Source organism: Gymnodraco acuticeps, unplaced genomic scaffold (assembly GCF_902827175.1).
Source record: "Gymnodraco acuticeps unplaced genomic scaffold, fGymAcu1.1, whole genome shotgun sequence".
In the NCBI taxonomy this organism is placed as follows: domain Eukaryota; kingdom Metazoa; phylum Chordata; class Actinopteri; order Perciformes; family Bathydraconidae; genus Gymnodraco; species Gymnodraco acuticeps.
The window spans coordinates 294,391-317,830 of NW_022990428.1; the positions used below are offsets into that span (position 1 = coordinate 294,391).

The 23,440-nt window shown below is 40.7% G+C and overlaps 1 protein-coding gene across 7 annotated transcripts in view; it reads left to right on the top strand.

Annotated features, from left to right (window-relative positions):
* Nucleotides 1-22,396, top strand: part of kif16ba (kinesin family member 16Ba) — a 39,565-nt gene extending 17,169 nt beyond the window's left edge. Inside the window, exons 16-29 of one of the 7 annotated variants that reach the window (XM_034225040.1) lie at nucleotides 2,662-2,744; nucleotides 3,153-3,241; nucleotides 5,307-5,339; nucleotides 5,673-5,726; nucleotides 6,113-6,926; nucleotides 7,427-7,968; nucleotides 8,883-9,032; nucleotides 10,455-10,566; nucleotides 11,358-11,405; nucleotides 11,714-11,761; nucleotides 15,342-15,461; nucleotides 18,693-18,782; nucleotides 18,898-18,981; nucleotides 20,281-22,396. In XM_034225040.1, the coding sequence (XP_034080931.1) occupies nucleotides 2,662-2,744; nucleotides 3,153-3,241; nucleotides 5,307-5,339; nucleotides 5,673-5,726; nucleotides 6,113-6,926; nucleotides 7,427-7,968; nucleotides 8,883-9,032; nucleotides 10,455-10,566; nucleotides 11,358-11,405; nucleotides 11,714-11,761; nucleotides 15,342-15,461; nucleotides 18,693-18,782; nucleotides 18,898-18,981; nucleotides 20,281-20,442 (2,429 nt within the window). In that variant the 3' untranslated portion in view covers nucleotides 20,443-22,396. Of the gene's footprint in view, nucleotides 1-2,661; nucleotides 2,745-3,152; nucleotides 3,242-5,306; nucleotides 5,340-5,672; nucleotides 5,727-6,112; nucleotides 6,927-7,426; nucleotides 7,969-8,882; nucleotides 9,033-10,454; nucleotides 10,567-11,357; nucleotides 11,406-11,713; nucleotides 11,762-12,597; nucleotides 15,312-15,341; nucleotides 15,462-18,692; nucleotides 18,783-18,897; nucleotides 18,982-20,280 lie in introns of those variants that run through there. The other 6 variants (XM_034225041.1, XM_034225042.1, XM_034225037.1 and 3 more) reach the window with 6 other exon arrangements.
* Nucleotides 22,397-23,440: the final 1,044 nt, after the last annotated feature.

Consider the following 23,440-nt stretch of genomic DNA (forward strand, 5'->3'; position numbering starts at 1 on the left):
CTACATCAACACGTGTCCCCTCTTCTTCATGTCTCTTCTACATCAACATGTGTCCCCTCTTCTTCATGTCTCTTCTACATCAACATGTGTCCCCTCTTCTTCATGTCTCTTCTACATCAACATGTGTCCCCTCTTCTTCATGTCTCTTCTACATCAACATGTGTCCCCTCTTCTTCATGTCTCTTCTACATCAACATGTGTCCCCTCTTCTTCATGTCTCTTCTACATCAACATGTGTCCCCTCTTCTTCATGTCTCTTCTTCATCAACATGTGTCCCCTCTTCTTCATGTCTCTTCTTCATCAACATGTGTCCCCTCTTCCTCATGTCTCTTCTACATCAACATGTGTCCCCTCTTCTTCATGTCTCTTCTACATCAACATGTGTCCCCTCTTCTTCATGTCTATTCTACATCAACATGTGTCCCCTCTTCTTCATGTCTCTTCTTCATCAACATGTGTCCCCTCTTCTTCATGTCTCTTCTACATCAACATGTGTCCCCTCTTCCTCATGTCTCTTCTACATCAACATGTGTCCCCTCTTCTTCATGTCTCTTCTACATCAACATGTGTCCCCTCTTCTTCATGTCTCTCCTACATCAACATGTGTCCCCTCTTCTTCATGTCTCTTCTACATCAACATGTGTCCCCTCTTCTTCATGTCTCTTCTACATCAACACGTGTCCCCTCTTCTTCATGTCTCTTTACATCAACATGTGTCCCCTCTTCTTCATGTCTCTTCTACATCAACATGTGTCCCCTCTTCTTCATGTCTCTTCTACATCAACATGTGTCCCCTCTTCTTCATGTCTCTTCTACATCAACATGTGTCCCCTCTTCTTCATGTCTCTCCTACATCAACATGTGTCCCCTCTTCTTCAAGTCTCTTCTACATCAACACGTGTCCCCTCTTCTTCATGTCTCTTCTACATCAACACGTGTCCCCTCTTCTTCATGTCTCTTCTACATCAACATGTGTCCCCTCTTCTTCATGTCTCTTCTACATCAACATGTGTCCCCTCTTCTTCATGTCTCTTCTACATCAACATGTGTCCCCTCTTCTTCATGTCTCTTCTACATCAACATGTGTCCCCTCTTCTTCATGTCTCTTCTACATCAACATGTGTCCCCTCTTCATGTCTCTTCTACATCAACATGTGTCCCCTCTTCTTCATGTCTCTTCTACATCAACATGTGTCCCCTCTTCTTCATGTCTCTTCTACATCAACATGTGTCCCCTCTTCTTCATGTCTCTTCTACATCAACATGTGTCCCCTCTTCTTCATGTCTCTTCTACATCAACATGTGTCCCCTCTTCTTCATGTCTCTTCTTCATCAACATGTGTCCCCTCTTCTTCCTGTCTCTTCTACATCAACATGTGTCCCCTCTTCTTCATGTCTCTTCTACATCAACATGTGTCCCCTCTTCTTCATGTCTCTTCTACATCAACATGTGTCCCCTCTTCTTCCTGTCTCTTCTACATCAACATGTGTCCCCTCTTCTTCATGTCTCTTCTACATCAACATGTGTCCCCTCTTCTTCATGTCTCTTCTACATCAACATGTGTCCCCTCTTCTTCATGTCTCTTCTACATCAACATGTGTCCCCTCTTCTTCATGTCTCTTCTACATCAACATGTGTCCCCTCTTCCTCATGTCTCTCCTACATCAACATGTGTCCCCTCTTCTTCGTGTCTCTTCTACATCAACATGTGTCCCCTCTTCTTCATGTCTCTTCTACATCAACTTGTGTCCCCTCTTCTTCATGTCTCTTCTACATCAACATTGTGTCCCCTCTTCTTCATGTCTCTTCTACATCAACATGTGTCCCCTCTTCTTCATGTCTCTTCTACATCAACATGTGTCCCCTCTTCTTCATGTCTCTTCTACATCAACATGTGTCCCCTCTTCTTCATGTCTCTTCTACATCAACATGTGTCCCCTCTTCTTCATGTCTCTTCTACATCAACTGTGTCCCCTCTTCTTCATGTCCTCTTCTACATCAACATGTGTCCCCTCTTCTTCATGTCTCTTCTACATCAACATGTGTCCCCTCTTCTTCATGTCTCTTCTACATCAACATGTGTCCCCTCTTCTTCATGTCTCTTCTACATCAACATGTGTCCCCTCTTCTTCATGTCTCTTCTACATCAACATGTGTCCCCTCTGTGGAAAGAGACTCTGAAAGTTTCAGGAACAAAGATTCTCTCTCTTTTTGATCCATTTCTATAAAAACCTGTCTGAAAATGAGCCGATCAGATTTTGGCCACTTTATGATGTCATAACGATGTTTTGTCTTGTGTAACCATTAGCCAATCAGCAACCAAGATAACCCCCCCCCCCTTATCACCTGAATCTCCTCCTAGAGCACCATTGTGTTCTTTGTAACCAAATGTCTCTCAGAGGGGCGTGGGGAGGGGCTCCTTGTTTTCATCTAAAGTAACAGATTCAGCACTTTGGAAACAGAGGGGATTATGGGTAATGCTGCAATGATCTGTTTGGTGTTTGGAGCCAAACACTTCAGAGACATGTTTGTATATATCTGAGAGCTGTAATATATTGATGAAAAACAGTAGAATAGGGGATCTTTTAAAGTCACTCAAAATACACTCGGAACATGTTGAATCTCCAGATGTATGAAAGACCTTTCTGTTGTCGTCCAGGTGCGGTGATTCTGCTCGGCAGGACCAACATGTTTCGGTTCAACCATCCCAAAGAGGCGGCCAAGCTGAGGGAGAAACGAAAGGTGAGATTTGATCGTCTGAGCGAGTTCCCTGAAAACACGAATATTAAACTGAATCTGCTCTCACTTCAGAGCATTTTGTGAAGCTGCATTTGGCCATTACGCTCCAAACTGCTGATGTAACCTTCCACAGGAGCAGAATATATTTATACATTTTTAAATAAAGTAAAAATCCATCTTTTAAGTCCGGCTTTTAAGTAGTGTCTAAACAGCTATATTTGTATCATTTGTATTATGTGTATTTTTAGCTTTGTTATTTATTTCGCAGTTTTTTTGTTTCTACTTTATCGTTGGTCATTATGACTTGTTTTATTCTTTTTAACTACTTTTAACGTCTTCATTTCTTCTTGTAAAGCACTTAGAAGTTCATTTGTTTTGCTGAAAGGTGATATATATGATGTTCCCCCTCAGAGTGGCGTCCTCTCTACGTTCAGCCTCTCCATGACCGATCTGTCCACGTCCTGTGAGAACCTGTCCACTGTGATGCTCTACAACCCGGGGTGAGTGTCTGAACACACAGATAGCATCAGCTGCTGCATGCAATGATCCGCTGCAGTGCATCCCCCCTCTGCATCTAAAACCCCCCCGGTACTATTGTTTTTATCAGAGCGGATATGAGATCATGCTTTTATGCCTTCATGCAATGATAAGGGTTAAAAAAACATAGGTGACATTTAATAAAACACCACAGAGTCAAAGGTTTCACTACTAGTTCAAAATGAATGAAGTTTAAAATGATATATGAGGAGTAAACGGACACTTTTTCTAGAGTTGTGTTTTGAAATGATTTGTTCCAACCCACTTTTAGATATATTCTGAGCAAGACTCCACTCTGTCCTATTTATTTAACATAATTTGACTGTTTTTCCTTCTTTAAAGAAGGATCCTGCTGTATATCAGGGTAGCATTAATAGTTTTGCTCTATGTGATCTGCAGAAAACCTGCAACGCACTGCCATATTTAATGTACAAATATAACCAATTTCTAATCTATATTTCCCCTATTGTCATCAAACCATCAACATTTAATGCACCTTTTGAAAAGCATTGTGTGTGTATTGATGTGTTGCTAAATGAAGCTATTAGTCCTGCAGCTATCCATTTATTTAAGTAAAATGTATTCCATGGAACACATTTAAGCAATGCTTTTTCCATTGTGTATCTGATGAAAATCATAGCAATTTATTGAGCTTCATTCATTATACAAAAGGGAAAAACCACTTCTAAAGGTCTAGGGTAGGGTGGTCCTTCGTGAGAGGTACATTTTTTGAATTCACTTATTTTAAGCTCCAACCACCGGAATTCGTTATACTAGTCAAGAAAACTCTCCTGGTGAATTGTATTCAAATTCCAACAACATTTACCCCTCCCTCATCAACCTTGAAGTTTAGCCTCACGTAGGGTGGTCCCATACTTGCCAACCCTCCCGATTTTCCGATTTCATTGCCCTCTCCCGGTTTCCCCCCTGCGTCATATTTCTCCCGCATTTCTGACAAAATCAGATTTACTCACGACTGTTCCCACTCGGACTTTAATACAGCTATACCATCGTTCGGTTTCCATGGTAGCGCGTCTCTTTAGTAGCGCGCGCAACTGAAAGTCTGAGAGGATGTTCAGCATGGTGAGGAAGATAGTCACAGAAAACAGAACAAGAATCGACAACTCGCAAGGCATTACACTTACAACTACAATAAGCATGTTAATGTTAATCTAACAGCTCCGGCGATCCACTACCACTTGGCAAGGTTGGCAAGTATGGGTGGTCCTTAAAGTTGAAAGTGGGAAAGTCTAAGCTCCTACCCCCAGAATTCATTCTATTAGTGAAGAAAACTCTCCTGGTGAATGTTTTCCTCAATCTGACAACATGTACCCCTCCCTCATCGAGCTGGGCTGCTACACCAGCAGCTGGGGTTGGATCTTAGACTTTCCCACTCTCAACTTTAAGGACCACCCTAGTCTACAGCTTAAAGCGGATCAATATTATGTGTCTAAACTAAATCCTTTAATTTGCCTTGATATGTTTTGTAGTTACTGCAACTTACCATAATAAACTCTTCCCTATGATATGTATTGAGCCTATTCATGCTCTCCAGAGGATAACCCCCACTTATTTTAGACAGTTCATGATGTTTTTCACGTTGTGAGCTTCAGGACGAACTGTCAGCTGAATAATTGCTGGATTATTATGGCGCTTGTTGTTCTCCATTTTTCAGGAAATTGAACCTTTTGTTCTTAGTGTATTTATTTGTGATCAAATAATACACAACATGTACAACCAAAAGCACAACATTTTAATTTGTTTAAATAAATAACTAAAAGTACATAATGCAAATAAAAACCAGATAACGTTCTTTGTGTATTCTGTCCGGTTACTGTCGCTATATATCAAGATTTATTTTTAAATTATTGTAAAGAGAGATTTGTTTGGTTTATTTGTCGAGAACAGAACATGTCTACTCTGTAAGCAGCAGTGTGTTTTGTTAAATGTATTAAGCGCACAGTGTTCTGTCATCTATGCACACTTTAAGTTGTTGAATTAACTGTTGAAACCCTGTCCCGTTGACAGTCTCTTCACTGAGAAGGGCCCCGTCTTCCTCAGGTAGACTCAGCCGTCCACTTCCTGTCTAACTGTCCCGTTTTTAGACCCAGACGTGTGTTGATTCGTCCCGTCTCTAAACCTGACCCATCACTGTCTGTTTTTATTATTATTTTGCACTCCACCCGGCTGCTTGTGTCTCCATTTTAACGCCTGAGAGTAGAGAATGTATCGTTGCTTTTTCACACTGCCTGGCATTTCATTGTACGCCCGTCATTTTGTGCTGCTTTTATTTATTGCACCTTATTTGTTGTGGTGTTTAATGTTGACGATGTGTTAGTGGACTTTTTGGTGATAAGAGTAAAGGAAGCTGATGGGAGTGTTTTGTGTTTACAGGCTTGAGTTTGAGAGACAGCAGCGAGAAGAGCTGGAGAAACTGGAGCTGAAAAGGTACAAGTCTGAAAAGCTAAAAGTCTTGAGTATGCACTCATACAAGATTCACAGGGTTTAGTCATAACAGTTGTTGGCTATTTCTTCTTTCTTTTGCATCTGGAAATCGGGTTTCAGTTATAAATTACTATTCTAAAATTCAATCAGAGAATTCACTCGAGAAAACCACCTTTTGTAAAGTGAGAGCATAGGATAGGAGATGGCAGCAGAAGCAATGTAATGTTGAATACTGTGACACTTGAGATGGATGCATTTAAATGTTTTAAATGCAATTGAGAAATACCTTCATCAAGAAAACCTTTTTAGATAATCCTGAGAAACTCTGTTGAGGTTGTGGAAGATATGAGGAACATAAATGTAAAATATTTGTGTTGCTGCTGCTTTAGGAGGCTGATAAAGGACATGGAGGAAAAGCACCAGAGTGAGAAGGCAGAGCTGGAGCGGCTGCAGCAGGAGGTGGAGAGTCAGCGCAAAGAGTCTGAGGAGGTGCAGCAGAGGATCCTCCATCAGGAGGAGAGCCTCCGCTCGCGCAGCCAGGACATCGAGAGCCGCCTGCAAGACTTCCTGGCCGAGAAGGAGCGCTTCGAGGAGGAGCGACGCTTGGAGAATCACACAGAGGACCTCCAGCGGCAGAAAGTGCATCGGGAGGAAGACATAGAGGAGGAGCAGGAGGATGAAGAACAGCGGAGGCAGCAGCAGGAGGCGGCGGAGCAGACGGAGATCTACCGAGAGCTGGAGAGGCTGAAGAGGGAGCGCGAGGAGCAGAAGGTTCGTCTGGAGACGGAGCGCCGGCGCCTGGAGGAGCAGGACCGCGAGCAGCTGAGCCTGGTGGGGCGTCTGGAGGAGCAGCTGAGGGAGAAACACGACGCCTCCTCCATCCTGCTGACCCGGGAGGACGCCCGCCGCCTGGAGGAGGAGCGCCGGGCCCTGGCTGACATCAGAGAGTCACTCCTCCGCGCTAAAGAGGCCTCAGAGCGGACGGACGTGGAGGACGCTGGCGGGAAGGAGGCGAGATCTGCCCTGACGCGATACACCGACTTCAAGGAGGCGCAGGTGAAGGAGCTGGGCCAGCTGGAGGAGGGGCTCCGGCAGCAGAGGGAGCGCCTGGAGAAGGAGGTTTCTGCGGAGAGAAACACTCTGCAGCACCTCAACCACGGACTCAAAGACCGGCACCAGCAGCTGAAGGAGACGCAGGAGAATGTTTGTTTGTTTGTTTGTTTGGTCACCATGTCAAAACAAATGTGATTAAATTAGAGCAAATGGTTCAATATATCAAATGCAAGAAAGGGCTTTATCTTTCACACAAAACTCCTGCTGCGTGTTATGCCTACGTTCTAGCACAGTACTAGATCGGACAATTCTGACTTTTTCTCAACATTTCAAAATAATTTTTCTTAAAATCTCAAAATTCTGACTTTTTCTTAAAATTCTTACTTTTTCTCAAAGTTCTGACTTTTTTTCTCAAAATTTGGACTTTTTCCTCCAAATTCTGACTTTTTCCTCTAAATTCTGACTTTTTCTTAAAATTCTGACTTTTCTTAAAATTCTGACTTTTTCTCAAAATTCTGACTTTTTTTCCTCAAAATTCTGACTTCTACATTCACTATTTTCCCAACAGATATCCTGAAATACCCATGCTAAACCTCATTGTTTTACCAGGTCGCCAAGATAATTAAATGTAATCTATTATTATTATTAAGGGGGCGCAGGACGCTACAGCAGTGTCCCAGGAGGAGCAGCTGGTGAAGCAGGCGGAGCACAGGCTGCAGTTTAAGGAGCGACAGCTGGCCAGCGTTTCTGACGGACTCCTCCCCGCGCTGGCCGAGGAGAAGCTGAGAGCGGCCGAGATGCTGGAGCGCAGCGGAGGAGGAAACAACGGGAACTGCGACATCCCGCCGGGGCTCGACAACACGCTGTTCCAGGTGGAGAAGGAGCTGGAGGACAAGCAGGAGAAGCTGAGCCTCCACCTGCACAGCGCTCAGCAGCTGCAGCAGCTCCAGGAAACCTACGAGTTCACGGCCAACGTGGCGCGGCAGGAGGAGAAGGTGAGGAGGAAGGAGAAGGAGATCCTGGAGTCCAAGGACAAGCAGCAGAGAGAGGCGATGGAGCAGGCAGTGGCCCGGCTGGAGAGGAGGCACGCGGCCCTGAGGCGCAGCGTCTCTCTGGAGCCTGAAGCTGAGGAGCAGAGACACAACAGCTCCGCCAGGAACCTGAGGAGCGGAGCCGAGCTGGAGCAGCACAGGTCAGAGAGTCCAGGTTCAAGGCTTTTATTGTCATGTGTGCATAGCTACAGTGTAGATATGACAATGAAAATCTTAGGTCACAGGCTCCTCCAACAGAGCAACACAATAAAACAGATAATAATACAAGTAGATAAAATAAAATTGAATAGAAACAGAATATAATAGAAATAGCGCAGAATAGTCTAGTAATTTAAATATTGATATATATGAGTTGCAAACAGATGGATGTTCTTTCAAAAGTTCAGGTGTTTAACAGTCTTATGGCCTGTGGGATGAAACTGTCCCTGAGTGGTGGGTTTAGAATATACACAACTGGACAAGACTGTCGGAGACAAAATGCTTACTTGGCCTGAGTTTCTGATAAGATAAGATAAGAAGTACTTTATTGATGCCAATTTGGGAAAAATGTTGTGTTGCAGCAGCAGCATAGAAAGACATGGAATTGTACAATAAAAATGAAAAGACTAGAAATAAACATTCTAAAATGTAAACATCTCAATAGAAATAAAATGGCATTTAAAAAAAAAAGTATTATTTGTGTTATCATTGTTTATTTACATCATGTTCATTTGTATTTAGTTAGCCCCTATGATCACATAGGTGTGGTTTATTGGTATTCAGGCCGGTTTTGTGGATGACCTGTGCTGATATTTTGTTGTTGACCGTGTGGTCCTACTTAAGCTATCGTTTGTTTCATTTTGTCCATCAAACATCATCAACCTTTCAACTTCGGTATGGGCTTTCTTGTTAAACACACGTCACGACCTAAAGCCAGGTTTAGCCTCAATGTAGTGAGTACTGTTGGTCCTGAATCAGATATGGAGAAATCAACATTTTTGTGTAGTGCTGCCACAAAAACAGAGCTCATAGTGTTGAGCACTCACAGCCTCGCCGGTTGTTTTTTTCTCTGAAGGGTGGAGCGGGAGATCCAGAAGCTGCGACAGAGGATCAGTGAAGGAGAAGAGAACAACAGGAGTCACTCCATCAGTAACGAGGAGAAGAGCAGCTCTCCGGTCAGCCACATGCAGAGTCTGACCACGCTGCTGCCGCTGTCCGACGACAGGTACTCCTCAGGGAATACTCATGGTGTTCATTTTGTTTGCTATTTTTGTATTAGTTGCTGTCCTGTTTCAAATGTCAGCTTTTGTCATAATTAGCATTTTAGTCTTATCTTAGTTAAAGAAAACTTCAGCTTAATCTGTTTGTCGTCGATGAAAACTTGACTTTTTAGCCATCGAAAAATAACTAACAATATAATAAGAAAACCTACATTTGAAAACATTTGAGTCTGGCCTGTTTTATTGCCTTTTCGACTTTGTCTCGCCTCAGACATTGAAAAACGGTTGTTGAACTTCATATTTAGTATATTTTATTCATTAACAAAGAGCAACTGTCTTTATGATCCTTACTTAGCTATTTCTTTTCAAATGTTCAAATTGTTGTCATTGAATCATCCGGTCTTCTTTTTGTCTAGTTTTCGTTCAGGAAAAGCTTCGTATTCTCTTATTTAAAGAAAACTTCAGCTTAATCGATTTGTAGTCAATGAAGACTTGACTTTTTAGTCATCGAAAAGTAACTAACAATATCATATTTTGTCCCTTTTTTGTCAACGAAAAATGTAGTTATCAAAAAATCTATTAAAAAAAAGCAAGACAAGAACAAAGGCTTGTTGAACTTCATATTTAGTATATTTTATTTGTTAATAAACAACAACTGTCTTATGTCTTATAATATGATCCTTACTCGTTTACATTTTCAGAGTTTTCTAACTTCTATGCATTCCCCAAACTTAAAACAATATTAAAGGTCCCGTGTCATGGCCATTTCTACCGATCATAATTCCATTGTTGAGGAATACTAGAATAGATTTATATTGTTCAATGTTCCAAACTCACATTGGTTTCTCACAGCATCTCTGTATAGTATGTGTATTCACTCTGTCCTAAACGGTTTGTTGGAGCTCCTGCCCCCCCCCCCCTCCCTGTGAGCCCGGTGGCCGTCTGCGAGACAGCGAGACACAGCCCGAAACCAACACTCACAGCCTCGCCGCGTCCCGCCTTCTCAGGCTGAGAAATCCGCGTAGCTGCATCTGAGAAAAGATTGAGTGTGTGTGTGTGTGTGAGGAAGGAACGTAACAGCTCCGCGGACATAACGTTACGTCACTATACCCAAGAAGAAAAAAATGGAAAAAGAGAAATCTCCAACGAGGCGTTCTGGGGCAGCATACAGAGGTCTTTTCTGTGTTAGAGTTTTACTCGCTACAGGGTGTACTTTGAGGGTTTGTGACTCTGCAGACCGTTTACATGCAGAGAAACCTTCATAACACACAAGGGGACGGGTCATAACCGGAAAAGCATGACATGGGACCTTTAAGTATTGTCACAAATAAATTGTAGATTTATTAGAGTCTTGATTTTTCTATAGACCGATTGTTTTTTCATGTATTTCTTTACATTGTTACTCAAACTTGTTCTCCATCATCCAGGATAAATGCCTACATTGAAGAGGAAGTCCAGCGGAGGTTACACAAGATGAATCTTCTCAATGGCGGCAGCAGCATGGATCTGTCTCTGTCTCTCTCCTGCGAATCTCTCAGGGTAAGAACTGCTTTTCACCCCAGCATTAATTTATCTTTCACACCTGCTGACAACAAAACTTGTTCTTCCCACCGGGCCTTTACTCAGAATACTCAACATCAGTCATACAGAAAAACATCCACTTATTAATTAATATGTTGTGTTATTCCAGTAAAACTCACATGCAGTATGTATGTAGACACGTTTTCAGAATAGAATCCTTTATTGTCATTATACAGGTACAATGAGATGAGTAGAGCTACTCCTTTTTTTAAGGTGCCATCAAAAAACAAAACAAGAGACGTACAACATTCAGGAGAAGACAACATGCAAACAGCAAGCATTCATATTTCAATATGCAGATAAAGTTAAAGTGCAGGAATATATCGGTTTAAGTAAAAATAAATATCTTTGAATGTGTATAAAATATATGTGTATATATATATTGTGTCAGTGCAAGCTGGAGTTTAGTGCATGTATTGCTCTGGGGAAGAAACTGTCTGTTTGTCTTTATGCGTATACTGTACATATCCACCTATTCACTATTTGTTTGTGCACTATGTCAACAACTTTTTGTTGATTTAAATTAAAGCTCTACAGTTGTTGTTAAGAAACAGCTTAAAGAAACGTATTGCTCCTCATTGCGTTGAATATGGCTTCTATTCCTGAAACACATTGGGTGAAGCTTTATTTGTGCTCTTAAATGTATATTGTGTTGTTAAAGTAAAGTGTAAAGTAAAGAAATCCAGCAGGTCCAGTGTGGAAGCGGCTTTCTCTGTGTAGAACTGATATTTAGCTCTTTAACCCCGCAGGAGGAGGAAGAAGCTAGTGACTGTAGCTCTGTTAGATTAACAGAGGAGGTAAGACCAGGATCCACCTGCTCTGAATGAGACTTTCCCCGCTCTGAAATCTGCATGACTCTCCCAAATATGATTATGGATCGAATCATTAACACTTATATCAGTCAGCTCTATTGTTTGCTCTTTTAATTGGGTTCTTCTCCACCTGATCTTAACTCATCCGGGTTTTCTTTCATTTGTCCCTTTCTCCTGGCATCATGGTGTATAATTGGAATATAAAATAAAACATTATGCTTGGTATTTTGCACCTACTTAATGTTTTTGTTTGGTATTTGAGACACTGATAATTAATGTTTTAATGTTTTCAGGATGAGGAAAAGCAGAACAACATGAATCCGAGACGGCTCAAATATGAGGTAAGACAAAGGTCTAATTTTAGTATTGGGATAATTATCTTTTTCATAATAAATCAATTAACATCTGTAAACCTGCTACATTTAAACAATGACTCGCATGCATGTAAAAAATGAAACATGATTCCACATATCATTGACCAAAATCAATGTAATTTTAAATGAGATGGTGAATGGGTTTCCATTTTATTTCTTCAGATTTGTAAAACACAGGAATTCACAGACGTGCACATGTTCTTTTATAATTCCAGTTTAGTAGTACGAGATAACAATTTAAATAGCAAATTGTTAGGATTGGAGCCAGTTTTGAAAGTTGATCAACTCTTGTTGTTATTGGTGAAAGCAAAGTGGGAAGAAAGCCCATTCTCCTCTTTAGGATGGTAGCAACCAAATAAATGAAAAGTAGACAGACAACTAAACACATGTATGCAATGTATTTCAGCTCAAAGTCCTTCATTTCAAACTATGTGAAACTAAATATGGGTAGAATAGTTTACGCAGATCCCTTTGTGGATTTCAAGCCAGAAACAAAAAAATAACAAAATATAGTTCTGTAAAGACAATCGATGTGCTCACAGGAAGGTTATAGTGATAAGAAGTATTTGCAAGTGCGACTTTTCCCTCATTTATTTAGAATTCAAAGATTCCCAGTACACTTGTCATCCTAATTTGCATGCCAACCCTCTTTACACTGTTAATTTTGAATCACTTACAACTCGCCTGTGCACCTGGTGATGGAGGAAATGGTAATTCTCAATGGGTTGGATTATGGACTTCAGTATAATTCCTTCACGTCCTTCTTGGCGATGTAGTCATGGACTCCCCCCTTGTGCACACAGAAAGCCTACGAGTTCGGGTCTAGCTTCCTACCTGCCCCGGAGCTTGAGGCTTACTCCCCTCCTCAAAACCAGAAAAACCTGTTGGAAGAACCAGAGAACGACCGCTTAAAGCTTCACAGAGAAGAAAAAGTAGAATCAGCTGGAGAGTTGATTAAAAAAGAGGAAGTGCCTTACAAATATGTCCACTACGACAAATGGTGGCAAGATGGAGTGACAGTACCCCATGAAGAAGTTGCCCAAGATGTCTGTAAACCTGATCACTGTGACATTGGACAACGCAAGCTTTTTGACACATCGGCAAATACAGAGAACAACGGATTTGATGAAAACAAAAACATTCCTGATAAGGAAGGAAACTCTTCTGCCTGCTGTGAACCCGATAACAAGGTTGACGATACAGCCAGCAAGCACCAAACAGGGATAGAACAAGATGGTGACCTTCCCAATGGTCAATCATCAAATTTGAAGAACTCTGTCAATGGTAACATCAGTGAGTCCGTAAATAAGGCTAATTCCAAAACTGAGAAAGTAGCAGCAAGCGGGGGCTATGGTTTTGGTTATTTTGCTGGAAAGTTGTCCGAAGTGTACAAAGACGCCAGTAGAACACTACAGGGCACAAGTGAAATCGTTCGAAATATACAAGTGACTGAAATGAAGGATGTAGTCTCTCAGTATGTGACCATGATGTCCAAAGAGCTGCCATTAATTAACCGAATGCAACCGGAGCCACAACCATGTTTTGATGCCAAAGAAAACAAAGTCAGTCTGGTTAATCTGTCCAAAGATTGCGCCCTAAGTCTACCACAAATGTACGGCATGTCTACAATCCCAGGCGTCTCCGAATGGCCAGAAGGCTCTGTGTCGTCTCTCAAAGACCAATGTCCTGAAGTGTTTTATCAAAAGTTAGTCCAGCTGCCTCCAGCCTTGTCTGAGCTACAGACCTTTACATCCCAGAAGATGCTTGAAAAGTTGGAATCTCTGAGTCCTCGAAAAGTCAACAAGCTCTTGAGTATCTTCTGGCTCAAAGCTGCCAACAGTAAGCAGCCGATAGCAAAGCCTGGGTGCTTGCTTTTGACCGAAAAGGAGATAATAGTGCTGTCAAGTGAAGCAAATTCAGACGAAACCATAACTATTCGTCACCATTTTAATCTCCTGGAAATCAAGATGGTCCAGATTAGCTTGGCAGGACAGCACGTTCGCCTAATTGGCTCCACGGAAGACACCATCTTGGTTGTTTTTACCCACAGCAAAGAGCTGACCCAGGACTTCTGCAAGGCTTTACTGAAGGTCCTTTCTCAGGGAAAGTCCTCTGAAGGGACTGAAGATCACCCGTTGCTCTCCGGTGATCTCATGGTTCTCTCTTTGGATTGGACGTCAAACATTCCTGACATAGTTCTGGATAACGGACTTAAAGTTACCTGCCGATTCAAGCACATCCTCGCAGACTTGCTCTACTTCGTCCATGGGAACATGGAGGGTCCTGGCAAACCTTCTCTGGCACACATTCGTCCTCTGCTCTACACCAGCGTCAAAGTCAAGGATGTTCCCCGCTTGCCCAAAGACGCCATTTATCAGTTTCTCCTGACAGACAGTCATGTGGTTCTTCTTCGGGAGGACGGTGTCTTTCACCCGGTGCCACGAGGATCCAGTCTGCTTCTTGCTGTTCCTCAGTTTCAGGCATTCAAACTCTGCCGGCGATCAGACATCAGATGCCTGTTCGTGAGGAAGGATGACAACTGCCTGGTGGTGGATTTCACGTTTAAAAGTCAAAAAACAAATACGCGAGAGAAGAAGATTGAGTTCAGACGAGGCTCGGCTGACGTGTGCTCCATCACCAATTTGAGCAGTCAGGGTGATTCCTGGAAGTTATGTTTTGGATGTAGCTCAGAAGCTGAGATCTTGATAAACCATCTGTGTACTTGAGTTAAACACCTAAAGGCAGTTTCACTTGAATTAAGTTACAAATGCAACGTACTTAACTGCGTCCAAAAGGAAGAAATTGAAATGAAGAAAGATATTCAGTCACCTATAATTGTTTCGGGATGTGTTAAATAAGTTACCACAAATTGACGGAAAAAGAGTTAAGAGACATTTCTGGAAACATGATTATTTATAATGTCAAAGTAAAATTGAAGCATTTAAAATGATTTTAGATATTCCAATGTTATTTTGTGATTTCCTCAAAGTCCTAAAGATTTTGTTTTTAAATGAAGAAGCACAGATCATGTTAGGTTTATATTCATTATTATTTATTGTCATTTCTGTTGTTTATTTGTTGTTTTAAATAATAAATGTACTTTTGAATTTCAATGTTTGTTTTTTTAAGTGTTTTTTTTGCTTTCTACTATTTTAAGTCATGTTGACAATTCTTGATTTTTGTTTGCCTTGCAATCATTTATGGTTTAAACTTTAAAGGCAACATTTTGTAGCTGCACTTTAATTATCGATCGAATGACTTAAATAAATGCTTTATGATAAGAAGTGATTAAACATAAAATATGATTAATATGTATTTAAATCAGCAATGTTTAAAGTGCCTTTAACTGTTAATAAACAGGATAATAAAGATTAAACACTCAGTGATTCTTATTGACCCAATATATTTGGCATTTCAAATACACCATTCAAGTAAAAAGAAAATGGTTCATAATAATGTTTTCTGAGTCAACCCTTTACTCTCCACTTCCTTTCTTGTTCTTCTCTTCTTTTCCTCGTCTTTTATCTACCGGTGATTTCCTCTGCAGCATCTGGTGTGTCGCTCCGGGACGAGCTCCGACGACCTTCAGGAACCCGTTAAAATTAGCATTCCTCGTTACGTTCTCCGCGGGCAGGGGAAGGACGAGCACTTTCAGTTCGAGGTGAAAGTGAGTTCAGGACTGAAAGGTCCCCTGTTATACTGTTTCTCATCAATATATTACAGGTCTCAGATATATTCAACACATGTCTCTGAAGTGTTTGGCTCCAAACACCAAACAGATCATTGCAGCATTACCCACAATCCCCTCTGTTTCAGCCCTGTTTCCAAAGTGCTGATTCTCTGTCTGTTACTTTAGATGAAAATAAGGAGCCCCTCCCCACGCCCCTCTGAGAGAGATTTGGTTACAAAGAACTCAATGGTGCTCTAGGAGGAGATTCGGGTGATAAGGCGGGGTGGGGGGGGGTGGGGGTTACCTTGGTTGCTGATTGGCTAATGGTTACACAAGCCAAAAAAACATTGTGACATCATAAAGTGGCCAAATCTGATCAGCTCATTTTCAGACAGGTTCTTTATATAAATGGATCAGGACAAAAAGAGAGGAGAATCTTTTTCCTGAAACTTTCAGAGTCGCTTTCCACAGAGGGGACACATGTTGATGGAGATAGAGACATGAAGAAGAGGGGAACAACATGGTTGATGTAGAAGAGACATGAATGAAGAGGGGACACATGTTGATGTAGAAGAGACATGAGAAGAGGGGGCACATGTTGATGTAGAAGAGAACATGGAGAAGAACGGGGACACATGTTGATGTAGAAGAGACCATGGAGAAGAGGGGGAACACATTTGATGTAGAAGAGAGCATGAGAAGAGGGGACACATGTTGAATGTAGAAGAGACTGAAAAGAGGGGAACAATTGAGTAAGAGACATGAAGAAGAGGGGATACATGTTGATGTGAAAAGAGACATGAAGAAGAGGGGACACATGTTGAATGTAAGAAAGGACAATGAAGAGAGGGGGACACAAGTTGATGTAGAAGAGACATGAGAAGGGGACACAAGTTGATGTAGAAGAGACATGAAGAAGAGGGGACACATGTTGATGTAGAAGGAGATATGAAGAAGAGGGGACACATGTTGATGTAGAAGAGACATGAAGAAGAGGGGACACATGTTGATGTAGAAGAGACATGAAGAAGAGGGGACACATGTTGATGTAGAAGAGACATGAAGAAGAGGGGACACATGTTGATGTAAAAGAGACATGAAGAAGAGGGGACACATGTTGATGTAGAAGAGACATGAAGAAGAGGGGACATGTTGATGTAGAAGAGACATGAAGAAGAGGGGACACATGTTGATGTAGAAGAGACATGAAGAAGAGGAGACACATGTTGATGTAGAGCGACATGAAGAAGAGAGGGGACACATGTTTGATGTAGAAGAGACATGAAGAAGAGGGGACACATGTTGATGTAGAAGAGACATGAAGAAGAGGGGACACATGTTGATGTAGAGAGAGACATGGAGAAGAGGGGACACATGTTGATGTAGAAGAGACATGAAGAGAGGGGACACATGTTGATGTAGAATAGACATGAAGAAGAGGGGACACATGTTGATGTAGAAGAGACATGAAGAAGAGGGGACACATGTTGATGTAGAAGAGACATGAAGAAGAAGGGACACATGTTGATGTAGAAGAGACATGAAGAAGAGGGGACACATGTTGATGTAGAAGAGAGATGAAGAAGAGGGACACATGTTGATGTAGAAGAGACATGAAGAAGAGGGGACACATGTTGATGTAGAAGAGACATGAAGAAGAGGGGACACATGTTGATGTAGAAGAGACATGAAGAAGAGGGGACACATGTTGATGTAGAAGAGACATGAAGAAGAGGGGACACATGTTGATGTAGAAGAGACATGAAGAAGAGGAGATTGAAGAAGAGGGACACATGTTGATGTAAAAGAGACATGAAGAAGAGGGGACATGTTGATGTAGAAGAGACATGAAGAAGAGGGGACACATGTTGATGTAGAAGAGACATGAAGAAGAGGGGACACATGTTGATGTAGAAGAGACATGAAGAAGAGGGAGACACATGAGTTAGAGAGACATGAAGAAGAGGGACACATGTTGATGTAGAAGAGACATGAAGAAGAGGGGACACATGTTGATGTAGAAGAGACATGAAGAAGAGGGGACACATGTTGATGTAGAAGAGACATGAAGAAGAGGGGACACATGTTGATGTAGAAGAGACATGAAGAAGAGGGGACACATGTTGATGGAAGAAGAGACATGAAGAAGAGGGGACACATGTTGATGTAGAAGAGACATGAAGAAGAGGGGACACATGTTGATGTAGAAGAGACATGAAGAAGAGGAGACACATGTTGATGTAGAAGAGACATGAAGAAGAGGGGACACATGTTGATGTAGAAGAGACATGAAGAAGAGGGGACACATGTTGATGTAGAAGAGACATGAAGAAGAGGGGACACATGTTGATGTAGAGAGACATGAAGAAGAGGGGACCCTGTTGATGTAGAAGAGACATGAAGAAGAGGGGACACATGTTGATGTAGAAGGAGATATGAAGAAGAGGGGACACAAGTTGATGTAGAAGAGACATGAAGAAGAGGGGACACATGTTGATGTAGAAGAGACATGAAGAAGTGGATTGTGCATAATAGGTGACCTTTAAGTAAATACACAATGGACCCTTTTTTGGTACACCTGTACAATCTTGTGCAACAGTTAAAGATGGGGTAGGTAATTCACTTCAGATACACTTTTTGTTATCATGGAATGCTCTTAACATCCCGATAACAATGAATACATGAAATGCTTTGACAATAAATATATACAAAAATATCATCTGTAGAAGCCGTAGCGCTGTAAAAAGCACCAGTTATCTGCCTCGGCCTGCGGCAGATAACTGGATGGCCTACCCGCCTGTCAGCCTTCCATCTCGTGCACAAACTTATCTAATGCCCTCATTGGTCATGTGCGCGTTCTTGTGTGTTGGAGGAGGGGCTCTGTGAGGAAGGGGTAGACTATTTTCGGTTGTGCTCTTTCAAATTCTAGCTTACTCGAGCTGGTTTCTCCATTCTTACCCACCCTACCTTTAAATACATTTTTCTCTATTAATTTCAGTTTAGTTGTTGGAAATGCGGTTAAAATGAATGTTTATTACTGAGGGTGTAGTACGGTATACAATTATATTTAGAGATTCACTCAATTAGGTTGCTTTAAGTGTGAAATATTTAGTTTGTGGAGATTTTGTTACACAATGATTAATCATCTCCGACCTCAGTTTTAACACTGAAACCTTGGGTGTACTTTTTTGATAGACTTACATTAAACGTTTCTCTCTCCGCGTTCAGATCACTGTGGGGGATGAGATGTGGGCCGTGTTCAGACGCTACACTCGCTTCCGGGAAATGCACAAGAGCCTGAAGTTGAAATACCCAGAGGTGAGAGAGAGAGTTTGATTTATTTTACTAGTATTGAGTCTGTCGAGTCACTTTGTCCGGGTCACACGTCTCTGAGATTTGTTTAGTGTCACTCAGAAGTCTCTGTTTGTTTCAGCTGGCGGCTCTCGAGTTCCCTCCCAAGAAACTGTTTGGAAACAGAGACGAGCGGATGGTCGCTGAACGCCGGAATCACTTAGAGGCAAGACATCTTTTATTTATTATTTTAAATATATTTGTATTGAAGATACATAGAAAAGACATGTACATTGATAGGAACCACAGTTACAAATGTTCAACAGTTCAAAGCTACTAGTGTTCAGCTTAGTCCCTACTATTGATCATCAATTGACAAGCCATACATAGTTGATCTTCACTTGAAGGCGTACAATATTTAAATCATAATTATAACCAAAGCAGACCATGTGGCCCAGGTGTAAGAGAGTGTTGTACAGACGAACAGGACAAAACAAAAATAAATAATAATAATAATAAAACAGTATAAAGACAAAAACTAAAAATACAATAAAGAAGGGGGGGGGGGTGTCCGTTAATCAGTCGACACAAATGAGAGAGATTTGAAGAAGGTTGCTGAGACAAGACATATTTTTACAGTTTGAATTACACGTGAAAGATAAAACCACCGTGTGTTCGAGGGAACAGAACTGTTAGAGGTCTGAAACTGTGGTAGACAGTGAGGATGTTTTCCATAAGAGACGCAGATATCGTACGTGTTTTCCATGTGATGAAAATATAAGATTTTAGTAATAATAAATGAGACATAAAACTACTGAACAAACATCATTTAAATGTATTTTCCGCTTTTTAGTCTTCTGTTTACTTTGGTAGATTCTGCCGTGCACTTCATTTACTCAATACATTTCTGCACACATCGGGTGTCATATAAGGTGTGAAAAGAAACACATTACAAAATGACATTTAAGTAGTAAAGATTTAGTGCAATTACAAAAAAAACACATCTTAGCAACATCCCCCTTTTATTTGGTAAATTTTCATGAATACAAATCACAGTTTTAGTTGGCTGTGGTGTCTCAGTATCATAAATAAATAAATTGATCTTGTAATCGCAGGTATCGATCAATGCAGAATGTTTTCAGAATGGCCGCCCGATTATTTGTTCTACCTCTAGTCCTGAAGCCTGTGAACTCATACGTGTTATTTATTTTCGTTGTAAAAGTGATTTATTTTTGGTTGTTTTGTACAAAAAAGATTATTTGTTTGAAACAATGAATCCAATATCACGGATGCTGATGACCTAATCTTTTATTTTCAAGAAGAATGTACGCTAGAGGGACCAGGAACATTTTCAAGCTTCTTCTTGCCCCTGTTGAACGTGACAGACTACTTGAGAATTTTTTTTATTTGTACCTTGAACGTTTTCTTTGTTTTGCTTCTCATTATTATAATTATTATTGTTGTTTGTTTTGTTTCTGACATATTCAATAAATTGACTAATAAAGTCTAACACTTGTTTTCACAGCGTTACCTGAGGAGCCTGTTCAGAGTGATGCTGTCGTCGTGCGGCTCGCCTCTCAGAGCCGACGCTAACGGCCATTTCCATCTCAGCAAACACGCCATCGGTGAGTTCTATCCGTTCTTCAAGAAGGGCGTCTTCGAGCACAGCAGCCACGGCACCGGATGACCCCGCGCAAGAAGAAACCTCCTCCAAAGAACCAAAAGGAAAACGAAAAACAGCTCGGTGCCTTTTTCTCCAGAGAGAATCGCTTCAGAGAGTCAAAGAAGGAAAAGCTTGCAGGTCAGTTTCCTCGATCTGAAACCAGGTGCTGCTCAGAGGAAGAGGAGGGAACTCAGAGCTGTGTTTCAATAGTTTAATTTAAACTATGTTACGGCAATACACGGCTAGACTAAATATATTAACATGCAGCTACGATATTTATAGAAACTCATGACCGTTTAGCAACTCTAAAGGTAAAAAAAAGCTGTTTTTATTGCCTGCTGAACAAAAGATGATCAACTAAACGGTTCCTCAGCAACAAAGTAATATATGATACAAAAACACCACACATTTCAGCTTCTTAAACGCGAAGATTTGCTGTTTTTCACTGCTAAATATCATTATATACAGGATATATATTGACTGTTAGTCGCTGTTAAACGAAATAATGCATTTTTAAGACGTTAACTTAGATTCTGGGAAATTATGTTGGGCATTTTTCACTCATTTTTCACATTTTATAGATTTATGAACCACTGTATTAATAGGAAAAAAAGGAATAGATAATAGAAATATATGTATTTTAGTTCAAACACATGATGGACCTTGAGTTGCTGAGAGAACAGCTATGAAAGACTGAACACTACTTTGACAGTAGATCACATTATCCTTTGTTTACTGACATTACTTTGCACTCAGAAAACGGATGTTAGACTGAAGCGGGGATAAATAAACACTAAACCGTTAAATGCTAGTCTGTGTGTTCGCTTCAGGTCACAGAAAACAAGTCAAAGTAATGCTGGAATTCCTCCATTGTGCTGTAGCAACAAGAGACAGACTAAATATTAGCATGGCAAGGCGTAATGTGATGTATATTTGAAGCTTAAGTCCCAAAAAAACCACATTTCTCTTGTTGTCAGACTGTTTTCTTTCCTGTCACTGACTCCAGCACTGTTTGAAGTTGGCGACGAGCAGATATTACTCAAAACAAATGCACTTAAGCTGAAATAACTCTGTGGAAGTGAAGCTAAAACACACAACCAGTAACAAGTTATGATAATGTGTCGCCTGCCGCGGTTACTCTGTTAAAACCACAACAGCTAAGAGTCTCTAGATTCATATGTTGGTTCCCATTTAACAACTTTATATGCACTTATGATCATATCGGTGCCATCTGACAGGTTTCTCTTTAAATGTTATAACAGTGCCACGCTTTATATGGGTCCAAGCAGGAGTGGATGAAGTTCAATTTATATAATTCACAAACGTGGAATAATCCCAAAGATAGTTACAAGGACAACATTTGCCATTTTTTTTTACATTTGCATTTTGTGACCTGTGACATTAAGGGATATCTACAAAGTAAGTGTTTGAGAAGAAGGGAAAGTGTTTCTGAGTTGGTTCCTTGTAAGCGTTCTTATGCTTTAACAAGTCATTAACCCATTACCCACTTTATTTAGGAATAATAATCATGGAAACCTGTAAAATAAATAGATCCCAGAAAGTGATGGTGTTTAGTTTAACTGACTCGCACTTCTCTCTTCAAATCATCACGTAATCAAACACACTTTTACTCATTAGATTCTTACTGTAATGACATAGACAGAAACTTGTATCACAGGGAACACTTTTCCTCCGGCAGCTCAGCACTTATATTTCCCGAGCTGATTTTATTTCCAAAGACCCGTCATGTGATCCTGAAGTCTTCCTCCTCACTGTTTGTCGCTGCTGTTTGAACGGTTTGTTTTTGACACTCGTGGAGTTTAATTAGCCGTCTGACCACGGACTGCTTTTTTCATAAGCCACACTGTGTGTGTAAATAGATTGTAAATGTCGATGTGCATAGTTTTTCTAAATGATATGCTTGTATGCAATGTGAACTATTGGCATTGAATGTCAGTAAAGGGAATGTACAACAACCTCCGGACTGTGGACTCTTTTCATTCCTTCGTGAAGCACCTGCCAGACAAATGTTTATTTTAACGCAAACTATGATCTTTTCCTATTTCGACAAAGTTGACAATTGTTTTCTGTGACCTAAACCAGAGGTAATTACTTGCAGAAAACTCAATGTGTGTGAAGATAACTGTCAAAGGAAAAGTTTATCCCTTACATGTTTCCATCTTAAGCTTTGTTAGGTAGTTTCGTAAGGGTTGTAGCTTTTCTCAGATGCAAAGGGATACTGACTTGTTGTGAAAAGTAACTACAATTCTACCCGTGATATACGCTCATTATATCACGGCTAAGAACCAATCAGATTGCTTGATTTGACTTGTCCGTTTTATAAAATTACATATTTAGTTAAAGCAGTACAAATGCCTAGCGTAAATATGTTGTTGGTCAACCGCTTAGAGATGTCCCGCCCCTTAGCCTATCACGTACAATGTGTTAGTGTTCTAGCCAATAGAAGCGCAACGGTTACAGAGTGATGTCACTTTGTTCAGGAAGTAAACCAAGGAGTCCAATTGCAGACCATTCACATGCACACAAACCTTTATATAACACACTGCACTAAACGGAAAACCCTGAAAAGCATAATAGTGCTTCTTTAACAAGATTTAAGAAAGTAGAAAAGTCACAAATGTCAAAAATAAGACAAATATTCTTTATTGTCGTTTTAACATTAGATTGAAGTTGTGATTTGGAGTTGACCTCAAACACTCCTCACCATCAGCATCAATAGAAACTAGGGCTGTCAAACGATTAAACATTTTAATCAGATTAATCACAGCTTAAAAATTAATTAATCATGATTAATCACCATTCGAACTATGTCCAAAATATGCCATTTATTTATGTATATTGTTGTGGGAATGGAAAGATAAATGAAAGAAGGCGGATATATCCATTTAACATACAGTATCTATGTTTATTATAACATTTTCTGCATGTCAAAATGAAAGACAACCCACACACCTATCAATCATCAAACCGTGGGGTCTTAATTCATTATGTGTTGATTTCT